This window comes from Mustela putorius, unplaced genomic scaffold (assembly GCF_011764305.1).
Source record: "Mustela putorius furo isolate JIRA1106 unplaced genomic scaffold, ASM1176430v1.1 tig00000695_pilon_pilon_pilon, whole genome shotgun sequence".
Classification (NCBI taxonomy): domain Eukaryota; kingdom Metazoa; phylum Chordata; class Mammalia; order Carnivora; family Mustelidae; genus Mustela; species Mustela putorius.
In genome coordinates, this window is record NW_025421447.1 from 6,779,657 (window position 1) to 6,790,632 (window position 10,976).

The 10,976-nt window shown below is 60.9% G+C and overlaps 2 protein-coding genes across 3 annotated transcripts; one reads left to right on the forward strand and one right to left on the reverse strand.

Moving 5' to 3' along the window:
• The first annotated feature begins 3,137 nt into the window (after positions 1-3,137).
• On the forward strand, positions 3,138-7,956 carry EIF5A (eukaryotic translation initiation factor 5A). Of its 2 annotated transcripts, none has more exons than XM_013060359.2 (6): positions 3,138-3,337; positions 5,218-5,403; positions 6,540-6,644; positions 6,845-6,976; positions 7,062-7,135; positions 7,295-7,956. In XM_013060359.2, exons 2-5 carry the CDS (start codon positions 5,239-5,241, stop codon positions 7,122-7,124), a joined length of 465 nt encoding a protein of 154 aa, XP_012915813.1. In that variant the 5' UTR covers positions 3,138-3,337; positions 5,218-5,238; the 3' UTR covers positions 7,125-7,135; positions 7,295-7,956. The 2 variants fall into 2 exon arrangements, with proteins under 2 accessions (XP_012915813.1, XP_044939208.1); XM_045083273.1 differs by lacking the exon at positions 3,138-3,337 and adding an exon at positions 3,583-3,704.
• Positions 7,957-8,152: 196 nt separating this feature from the next.
• On the reverse strand, positions 8,153-10,891 carry GPS2 (G protein pathway suppressor 2). Its single transcript, XM_045083269.1, has 11 exons — positions 10,748-10,891; positions 10,389-10,551; positions 9,934-10,043; positions 9,742-9,854; positions 9,528-9,607; positions 9,355-9,437; positions 9,001-9,154; positions 8,830-8,919; positions 8,653-8,732; positions 8,469-8,564; positions 8,153-8,326 (listed from the first exon to the last, which is right to left on the reverse strand). Exons 2-11 carry the CDS (start codon positions 10,480-10,482, stop codon positions 8,243-8,245), a joined length of 984 nt encoding a protein of 327 aa, XP_044939204.1. The 5' UTR covers positions 10,483-10,551; positions 10,748-10,891; the 3' UTR covers positions 8,153-8,242.
• Positions 10,892-10,976: the final 85 nt, after the last annotated feature.

A 10,976-nucleotide genomic window follows, 5' to 3' on the forward strand; every position in this document is an offset into this window, starting at 1 on the left:
CGGTGGGGACTCCACACATGGAAGGCAAGGAAGGTTCTTCCAGGTACGAATCGTCTCATCTCTCTATAATACTGTACGGTATTTTGCCTTTTTCTTTCTCTGAATGTGTAGAACTCAGTCTTCTATTAAGATGATTTGTGCCTTTTTAATTTGAATGGAAATTTTTAAAAAAATTATTTATTTGACAGATAGAGATCACAAGTAGGCAGAGAGGCAGGCAGAGACAGAGAGAGGAGGAAGCAGGCTCCCCGATGAGCAGAGAGCCTGATGCAGGGATCGATCCCAGTGATGAGGGAGCAGGAGGCTGGCTGAGGACAAAGCAAAAGCTGGCGCCTTGCACCCTTTCCCCTCCATAAGTGACACCCCACCAAAAAGTCTCCCAACTATCTTAATGTTAATGGCCGGTCTGAAGACAACACTGATCCAGCAGCAAGGGCAAGGCCTCCGGCAGGCCTGGAACATCCTGGCACCTTGTAGGCCCTCTTTAGCATATGAAACTCCACTGAAACCTCCCTTCCCCTCACCTTCCCCCAACAGCAGGGTACATAACCTGCCATCCCTCACAACCCGGGGCAGCAGCTCTTCCTGCCCACGGGTCCTGTCCCCGTGCTTTAATAAACCACCATTTTGCACCAAAGATGTCTCAAGAATTCTTTCTTGGTCGTCGGCTCCAGACCTCAGCCCACCAAACCTCACCTAGGTTCTAGAACTTCATCACCAGGACCTCAGGATCATGACCTGAGCTGAAGGCAAAGGCTTTAACCCACTGAGCTACCTAGGCGCCCCTTGAATGGAAATTCTTAAGGGTTGTCGTCACCCGGTGTCCACGCAATATCGTAGAACTTGTGCCTTGGGTCAGCTAGGACGCTTTGCCAATGCCTCCCGGAAACGAACCGATGAAGACGGTGCCATTAAGCACACGAGATGTTCCTGTACGAACCTGACAGTACTTTAAGTAAGAGCTTTATTGAGATATAATTAACATCCCATACAATTCCACTATTTAAGGCATATAATTCACTGTTTTAACATCTGAAGAATGCAGCCATCGCTGCAATCGACATTGGAACATTTTCATCACCCTTAGTCACTTTGCCTGTAGCCATCAGCAGCCACTCGGTCTCCCCATTTCCCTCCAACCTCTCAACACTAGGCAACTGCTGATCTATGTTGTCTCCACAGATTTGCCTATCCTGGACTTTTCATATAAATGGAATTATATACTGTGGTCTTTTGTGACTTTCACTGAGCATAGTGTTTCGAAGTTTATCCTTTATGTTGCCGAATAATATTTCATTGTGTGGATACCCCCTATTTTATTTATCCTTTCCTCAGGTGGTGGACATTGGGGTAGCTTCTGTTCTTGGGCTACTATGTATAAGGCTGTTTGAAGACTCCTGAAGTTTTGTAAATTGAGGGGGAAAATCACATAATGTAAAACCTTTTACACCAACAATTCAGTGCCATTTGGCGCATTCACCCATGGTTCTGCAGCCATCTTTATTGAATTTCCAAACATCTCATCACTCTAAAGTAAAACCCCATGTCCGTTAACCCCATTGGCCATTCATTCCCCTCATCCATCCCAGCATCCGGCAGCTCCCATCTACTGCCTGCTTCGACGGATTCACCGATTCTGGTCATTTCGTGTCCTTCAGATCGTGGGCTATGACCTTTAGAGTCTGCTGTCTTTCCCTGAGCGAGCTGTTTCTGAAGGTCACTCAGCGGAAGGGAAGATGACGTCCCTTTTTCGTGGTTGAATAATATTCCGCGGCGGACACACACCGCGCCGGATGCCCCCGCGGACGGGTGTTTGGCGGACGCACACAGCGTCGCGGCCCGTGCTCGCCTGCGGCGGTCGGAGCCCCCGTCTGTGACGCGGGGCACGTGCCCAGGACGGGAACTGCTGGGTCGCCGGGACAATAGCGTCTGGGAGAAGAGCGCGCGTGGGGTTCCGCGATGCGCCCAGGCAGCTGGGGGGTCTCGTGTTCAAGCGAAGGGGAGGTGCTGTGGACCGTGGCGAGGAGGGACTCGGGAGTGACGGCAGCTCCGTGGCCCGCCCTTCACTCAAGCGGGTGTCGCAGAGACACCGACCGGGTCGCGAGCGGCTGGCGGCTCGGGTTCTCCACCGCGCCGCCGGAAGCCTGGAACCGGGCGGGGGAGAATACAAAGTGCCGGGCCAGCGGGCAGCTTCCTTCCCCACGAGGAGGGCCGGGGGGGGGGCGGGGGGAGTACAGTCCGAGGGACAGGCTGCCTCCCGCTTCACGGTCCTTCGCCGCGACTCCGGAGAGGGCAGTGGAACGGAGCGCGCCGCCTTCGGTTTTCTAAGGGCGCTCGCAGACGACGGTTTCGGACACGGCAGGGAGCACCTGGGGCAGAGAAGGGGAGAAAGGCCCCGGGAGTTTCCCCGGGGCCCAGGCGCACGCCGCCCCTCCGGCCGCCCACGGCGGCCAGCCGGACTCCGCGCTCCCACAAGATGGTGGCCGCCAGGCGGCCGCTCTAGCCCGCGGCTGGAACTCTATGGCCGAGCCGAGACCAGCCGTGCAGGGCGGTGAAGCTGAGCTGGGCGGTAACCCGACCACAACAGAGCGTTAGGAAGTTGTGTGCGGAAAGAGCCCTCCCGCGCATGTGCGGGAAGGGGGGGATGGGCTTCGAGACCAGGGGCCCACCCCGCAGTGCAAGTTTTCTGAAACGTGTGAGTCGTTTAACTCCAGCGAAAGCCGAGGTGGGGCGTTCCCCAGACGCATGCGTCCTCGCCGAGACCAGCAATACAGTGGCGTGGTCATTTCAACGCCCGGCGTACAGACGACGTCTGAGGTGGAAGGGGCGGTCCGGATTCCCAATACGCATGCGCCTGGAGGCCGAGGCGTTCCCTTCAGAGGGTGTGGAGTGCAGGGCTCCTCTTTGCGCAGGCGCAGGTCCTGTCCGGTAGGGCTAGTGGTCTATCACGGGAAGGGAAGAGGAGGTTGAAGGGCTTGAAAAACCGGGTGCGCCTGCGCACTGCCTACTTGTGGGAAGAGTTCGGGGTTTGTGAGGGGCGGGGTCACGCAAACGCGTCATTGGACGGGTAGGTGGGAGGGAGGGTGGAGCTCGGGGAGGGTCTTTGCGCTTGCGCAGTGCGGGGGTGGAGGGCGGAGGGGATAGATAGCACGCTTGCGCGGCTGTCACAGGGCTGCTTGGTTGGTCAGTGGGGAGTCGGCGCCTGCGTACTAAGACCCGTGTGCAGCAGCGGCGGCGGCGGTAGAGGCGGCGGCGGCGGCGGCGGCGGCAGCGGGCTCGGAGGCAGCGGTTGGGCTCGCGGCGAGCGGACGGGGTCGAGTCAGTGCGTTCGCGCGAGGTGAGAGCGGGCAGGCCGCGCGTGCGCGGAACCCTGGCTTGGGCCTGGGAGTGGAGATGGAAGTGCGCGAGGGTCGGGGAGGGGGCAGAGGGGAGCGGCGGCGACCGCCGCGGCACAGGGTTCGGCCCGCGAGCCGCGCGAGGTGCGGAGAGGCGCGGGCGCGCGCCCCGGTTGGCGCGCGGGGTGACGGTTGGGGCCGGCTGGGTGACGTTGGAGCGACGCAGGGCGGGGGACGGCGAGCCGCGAGGCCGCCACGCGGGAGAGGCCGCCGGGCGGCCACGCCGGGGCGAGGGTCGGGGACCAGATCGGCCCGCCGGGGCAAGGGGACCTGGGCCGTTGATAACCGGGCGCCGCGCGGCCACGTGAGGTGGGGGAGGGGGCTATTCGGTGAGAGGGCATGTTGGGGGGGGGGTTGGCGGCCGGCCGGGGGGAGGGGAGGCGGCGTGGCTCCGGCCTGGCGCGGCCTTTGAGGAGGGGGTGCCGGCGGCACCGGAAGTGTCCCCTACCGGAGGCTGCCCTCGGGGTCGGAGGCCGCATGGCCGAATGTGGACGGGGGCCGCATGGCAGCGCGGGGACCCCTCCCCCCCAGATCCCGGCCACCGGAAGCCCCGGGAGGCCACATGGTGGGCGGGAGCCGGCAACCCCCAGCGCGAGGAGAACGAGTCCTCGCGAGCGCCCAAGGGAGCCTGGAATTTTGGAGAGGGGGGAAGCCCGAGGCCCGGATCCTGATCACCCGGGAGAGCCCGCTGCGGGCATATGTTAGCGCTTCCCCGCCCCATGGGCCCCCGCAGCTCTCCCCCCAACTCCGCTGTGAAGTGAGGCGGTCCGCAGGTGTAAGTAGCGCGCGCGCTCCCGTTCCGGGTGACCGGAGAACCGGGGAGACCCCGGCGATTGGACGGCAGCCCAACTCCTGCGGGCCGAGCCGACAGCGCCGTCGGGTCCCGGGCGCAGAGCTCCGCGCCGCGCCGGGTGCGCTTCACCTTTTCACTGCCCGCGCCGCTGCGTCGGGCCGGGGAGCGCCGGCGCCGTCTGCCCGGCAGAACTTCCACTACTCACTAGCAGCAGCCTTTTGCTTTCATTTTATTGTCATTCACCACTCCCCACTCCTCGGCTGCTCCGCACGGAGCCCGCAGGCCCGGCCCGAAAGCCGACAGCGCCAGTGCATCCTGGGAAAAGTGGGAGGGCCCTCGCGGAGAGGCCGGGTTCCTGGGTTCCCTTTGGGAAACGAGATGGAGGTGTTTGGCAGGGGGAGAAGTTCGAAAACAACTCTGCTTCCCCCCCCCCTCGGCTGTGTGTGCAAATGTGTGCTGGAGAGGCGGGAATCCCCCTAAGAGGCCTTGTGGTTTCCTGTGCCAGTGACTGGCCTGTGTGGGGATAGGGTGGGGGGTGTAACAGAGCCGGGTGGGGCCCTGTCCTCCGGTCTCCACCCTCCCCTCTCCCCCCGCCCCACGATAGCCCCGCCCTTCTGCTGGCTCATGGCTGCTCACCTAATTATAGCCCTGGTTGTGTGTGGGGAAGAGGGGTGGTTGGTTTCAGTGGCAAGTAACACCTGAGTCTTCCCCGTCCCCGGAGTCAGCCTTTGCCCATCTCCGGGATTGCACATCCTGACTCCCTGCGGCCTGCCTTTCCCCAGCCTCCCCTTTAGTGTACATTTGGGCTTCGGGTCCAGCCTCAGTCCCCCACCATTCCCAGACACGCAGCAGGTCTTAGGTACTTGAGGTTTCAGTCAGTATTTAATCTGGGCCTGGTGACTCTCCTTTAGGTGGTGGTGGAAGGAAAGGGCTTAGGGGGGGGCGGTGAAGCCATGTGTCCAGAGAGGAGTGCGGTAGAGCTCTGTTGGCCTCCACCCTGACTGACTTGGGTTCTCTTTCTGACTCTAGTTGGAATCGAAGCCTCTTAAAATGGCAGATGATTTGGACTTCGAGACAGGAGATGCGGGGGCCTCAGCCACCTTTCCGATGCAGTGCTCAGCATTACGTAAGAACGGCTTCGTGGTGCTCAAAGGCCGGCCATGTAAGATCGTGGAGATGTCTACCTCCAAGACGGGCAAGCATGGCCATGCCAAGGTTAGAACTTGACCTCTCTGCATCTTGCCTTCCCCACACTTGCCCAGCACTCAGCCCTGGATACTTTCCACCTTTACCTTTCTCCACTCTGCGTGGAGTCTCTGGCTTCTTCTGGGTGCTCTGTTCAGCTGCTTGCTTCTTCCTCCAGGCTTTCACTTTCTGCCTCTTTTCCCCTGAGTCTATGTTCCAAGGGTTTCTCCAGGCCTAATGTTGGAAGCAGCCTTTCCTGGAGAGCACCAGGATACCTCCGAATCTCTAAGTCATCTTGCTGTACCACAGTCCACACCAGCTTTCCCTTTGGATCTCTGATGTCCTGTCTGCGAAGTCTCTGCCTGCCCCCTCCCCTTGAGTCCCCTGAGCCGCCCCCTCAAGTTCTTGGATCCTGGCATTCTGGCTAGTGCTTCCATGTCAGTTAAGACTTTTTTCTACCCTGGGAAGCTTTTATTTATTTATTTATTTTGACAGATCACAAGTAGGTAGAGAAGCAGGCTCCCCGCTGAGCAGAGAGCCCGATGCTAGTATTGATCCCAGGACCTTAAGATCATGACCCGAGCCGAAGGCATAGGCTCAGCCTACTGTGCCCTCCCCTCGAAAACTTCACTTGGTCCATCCTTGTTGGATTTCTTAGGATTTTTTTCCCTAGTTGGTCTGTCTTGGCTTGGCCTGGCATTCATCCTGGGTTTCCTTGTTCATGTCTAGATCCTTGTCTGCGTTTTCTTTCTCCCTGGGGCAGTTTGTTCTCCCTGAATTCATCCTCTCTGCTTTCTTCCTTTCTCATTCCTTTTTGTCGTCCCTAGTTCTGTGCCTTTTATTCCAGTGTCCGGATGCTCTTTCAAAGGTTTTACCTAGTCTCCCATTCCTGGGGCTCCTCAGTCAGTGTTCTTGTAGCTCATGGTAACTGGTGGCCCCAAGTGTGCCCTACGGTTTCCCTTGTCAGTCACCCCCAACCTGAATGGGGTCTGTCTGCCTCTGGTTCTTGCTGGACACCTTATTTCTTGAGTCAGTTTGCTTGGTTCCGCCTCCCCCGATCTTGCCCCGACAGCCTAGTCTGACTTCCTGCCTGTCAGGGCACCGTGCCTTCCTCTTTCCGCCCTGGACCCGGCTGGGTTTCTCTTTCATGTGATGCGTACATGCAGGTCCACCTGGTCGGAATTGATATCTTTACTGGCAAGAAATACGAAGATATCTGCCCGTCCACTCATAATATGGATGTCCCCAACATCAAAAGGAATGACTTCCAGGTACACGGGTGGGTTCGTGGTTTTGGGGGGGGTAACAGGGGGGGTAACATGGGCTAGAGGAGCTCTGTGCTGTGGCGGGGGGGGGGCATCAGGACAGCGGGGAGTTGGCTGTCAGCAGTTTACAGCCCTTGTTTGTATTCAGACCCTTTATCCTCTGCCTGTTCAGGCTGAGTTCAGCTTGCTCCCCTCTCTGCCCCCAGCTGATCGGCATCCAGGACGGGTATCTATCACTGCTCCAGGACAGTGGGGAGGTGCGAGAGGACCTTCGCCTGCCCGAGGGAGACCTCGGCAAGGAGATTGAGCAGAAGTACGACTGTGGAGAAGAGATCCTGGTAGGGTGCCCCCCCCGCTGTCTGCCTCACTGCATTTTGCCTCTTCCTCTGAGCTCCCTTCTGACTCTCCCCTTTGCACCCCCAGATCACGGTGCTGTCTGCCATGACAGAGGAGGCAGCTGTTGCAATCAAGGCCATGGCAAAATAACCGGCTCCCAGGTGAATGTGACGCACTCCCCCCAGCCCACGTCTTGTCCCCACCGAAAACCTGCGCTCTTGTCCCTCATCGTTCCAGACTTCCTTCCCGGCCCCCTGAGGGATCCTCACCCTTCCTGGGTGTGGTGATCTCCTGCCTCACCTGGTCTCTCTCCTCCCCAGGGTGGCAGTGGTGGCAGCAGTGATCCTCAAGCCTGCAGAGGCCCCCTCCCCCAGCCTGGCCCAGCTCTGGCCTGGCCCTTGGCTGGACGACTCCTCCTACACAATTTATTTGACGTTTTATTTTGGTTTCCCCCACACCCCTCTCAATCTGTCGGGGAGCCCCTGCCCTTCATCCTGCTCCCTCGGCCAGGAGTGAGTGATCCTTGGCCTTGGTGAAGCTGCCCTCCTCTTCTCCCCTCGCACTACAGCCCTGGTCAGGGAGAGGGGGCGGGTGCTGCTTGTGGTTTAGTGGGATTTTTGTTTTGTTTTTTGTCCCCCCCCCCCCTTTTTTTAATTCAATCTGGAATCAGAAAGCTGTGGATTCTGGCAAAAATGATCCTTGTGCCCTCCCCCCACTCAGCCCTGCTCTAGTCCCTTGTTTCCCCATGGCCCTTTACCCCAAGCACCACCCCACAGATGGGGGACCAGCCCCCTTCCCTGCCTTTGTCTCTCCCCAAATCCCGTTAGCTGGGGAGGGAAGAAGAGGAAAGGGGAGGGGACCTGCCCCCTCCTCAGGCATCTGGGAGGGCCCTGCCCCCATGGGCTTCACCCTTTCCTATGGGCTCTCTCCCCGACACATTTGTTAAAATCAAACCTGAATAAAACTACAAGTTTAATATGAAGGCCCCAACTCGGTTGCTTTTTTGAATTAAATGGGTGTTTACTGATCAGAACATAAGAGTTAGAAACTACAGGCCCTGGACACTGAACTTGGCAGCTGAGTTCATTACCCACCCCCTGTCCTCCTGTGACCTGCCTGCCACCCCTCCCCATCTGTACAGCCCTGGCCTGGGCAGGGAGGCAACACAAGACGGCAGCCAGGGGTGGTGAGGTGGATTTTATTGGGCTGGGACACACCAGGGACCCTCACCCATAGCGGGGGTGGTTAGCGAGAAGACAGTCTGAAGATCACTTGTGGTAGAATCTCGGGTTCTGGCTGTGCTGGATGAAGGGGAGCCGAGGGCCAGGCTGGCTGGTAGCTGCAAAGCCCGACTGGTGGTGGGGGAAGGGGGGCTCTGTCGGTGTGCGCCCCCCTCCCCAGGGAGAGGGAAAAGGAGGGGTGGGGGCCGCTCTTCCTACCCAGTCCTTTCCCCGGAAGCACAGGGCTTCGCTCAAGTGGGATTCCCGTCCTTACCTTCCCTGCCGGTTGCATCTGCACAGGGAGCTGGGGAGAGGCAAGGAGTCCCGGGGCTGGATGCAGAGCTTGGGGGTGCATGGGGCGCAGGGAGGACTATGGAGAAGAGAGTCAGGACCTGAGGCAGCCTGGGGGCGCCCCTTGGCAGAGTGCTGCCCCTGACCTCCCAAGACGCCATACTCACAGAGTCTGAGAAACCGGTCTGCTGGTTGGCGTGTTCCATCTGCTTCTGTAAGGACAGGGCACCGCCAGGCTGGAGGAAGCCTAGGAGGGGAAGGGGACATGTGCAGCCTGAGTAGAGCACGGGAAAGGGAAGCCTGGTGGATGCTTGGGGCCAGGACGGGGGCGGGGGCGGCCTCACCTGTCTGGGTGGGCTGGAAGTGGCCGTGTACCGCGTAGGGCTGGGGCTGCGGCTGAGACAGGTACTGCACTGCCGGGAACGCCGAAGGCGCTGAGGGAGGCAGGGGCACTGGCTGTTGGGCCTCCTTCCCGCAGCTGGGGGAGCCAGCTCCTCCCTCTTCCCACTACTCACCTCTGAGCTGCTGACTGGGGCTGTACGCTGGCTGTGTGGGTCCATAGTGCGGTGGGGCCTGAGCGGTCCCATAAGCCCCACCAGGGCTGCCCTGGAACTGACCGTGCTCTGGGGTCCCCGCGAAAGCTGCTGCCGAGCCCACGTAGTGCCGGGTCTGCGGAGGGAAGAGGAGTGCTGACTCCTGCGGGAAACTGCCCCAGAGCAGCGCCCCGAACGCCCTGCATGTGCCCCGCGTCCGCTATGTGGTAAAGTGCCACCCAACGCTCACGACTGGGATGCAAGTTGCACGAAGGCGCCTGGGTCTGCGTGCAAGTAGCCGGGAAACCAGTGCGCGCCACACCCAGTCCTCCTTACTGTCAGCACTTGGGGTCCGAACATCTGTTTGGCCCTGTCGGCTGCCATAAGGGTGCCCGGGCGGCTGTGTCCTCCAGGGCTCCCTAGACAGGGAGAAGGACTTCGTGAGGCTGAAGTGGGTGGCTGCAACCCCCAGGAGGGCGCGTTCTAACACAGGGGTCTTCATTCCTCACCCTGCATGCTGAGGAGGTGCGTGCCTGTGTGAACCGTCAGGCTCTGCGGGTACGCGGCTGACGTCAGAGTAGTCAGGTCGCTGCGGTGAAAGGCGGGCAGGTCAAAATCAAGGACAAGGACGAGTGCCCCCTCTTCTGCCATTAAACACGGATCTGGTGTTACCCGATCTAGTTACACTCTGCTCTGATTTTATTTTTAGCTCTCCAGTCCCACCTCTGCTCCTTTCGCCTCCGTTTCTCCTCCTCATGTAAAACTTTCTTGAGCTGCAGGAAGAGCTGGTGCTTTTCTTCCTGTAGGGCCAACAGCTTCTCCTGCAACTTCAGGATCTGCGGAGGGAGGGGAGAGAGGCTGGAGACAGGAGGACCAGAGGAGGAAAGAGCTGGGACAGATTGAGGGGTCGCTTACTTGTTCCTTGGTCTCCTCTAGTGACATTCGTTCCTCCATCTCTTTCTTCTTCCTTCTCTCCTGCTCTTCCTTCATCTTCTGTTCCATCATCTTGTCCACTTCTTCCTCCTCTGAAGAAGAGGCAGAATGGGAGGACGACAGGGTGGTTAGAGTACCGGCACGTCAGAGACGGGGCTCCTGCAAACGCGGTTATCACAGTGCCCCCTCTGCCCCCTCGGCAATGGCTCCTTCCGTCGGGAGGGGAAGGGGAGGGAGGCTTTGTTCGGTGCTCTCCAAGGTCCTTCCCGACCCAAGGGTTCTGGACCTCAGACCCGGCCTTCAGCTCCCACCACCGGAGGGGCCGTCCCGTCCCATCTCTCCTCCGCGCGGCCCCAGCGCACTGCTCCGCCCGTGGTTGGGGCCGGCCCCGGCGGAGCGCTGCCGCCCTGGGCCGTGTGTCCTCCCGCTCGGCTCACCCTGCCGCTTGCGCTCCCGCTCCATCATGATGTGCCGGTGCAACGCCCGGGCCATGGCGTTGGAAAGCTTGGGGCGCTCCAGGAGCGCCGGCATGGTGCTGCCGGGGGCGCTCGGGCCGTGGGCGCCCGGCTCTGTCACGGACTGCCAGACCTCGGACGGGGCCTGCCGGGACGCGGGCGCTCAGGAGGGTCGCGCCGGGCGGGCCGAGGAGGAAGCCCGCCGCCGCCGCCCCGGGGGATCACGCGCCCAGCGCCCGCTCCCTCTCCCCCCGCCGACCCCGGGTGTCCCGCGTGCGCCGGCGGGCAGGGGTCTCCGGCCTCGGCGCTACCCGCCCCCCGCCCCACCGGCCCCTCCCTACCCGCCTTCGCTGCGCTTTCCCCGCGGCTCCTGCGCGCTTGGGCCGCGCGTCACTTCCGGCCGTCGGGCCGACTCCTTCCGGAGCAGGGCCGGCCAGCGGCCTCGCGGCTCGGGCGCAGGGAAGGGCGGAAGCGGCCGCGACGGGTGCCGGGGGAGGCCAAACCCCGTCGGTGCGTCCGGCGCCCCCAGCTGGGCGGACCCAGGGCTCGGCGCGGGGGTGGGGAGGGGCG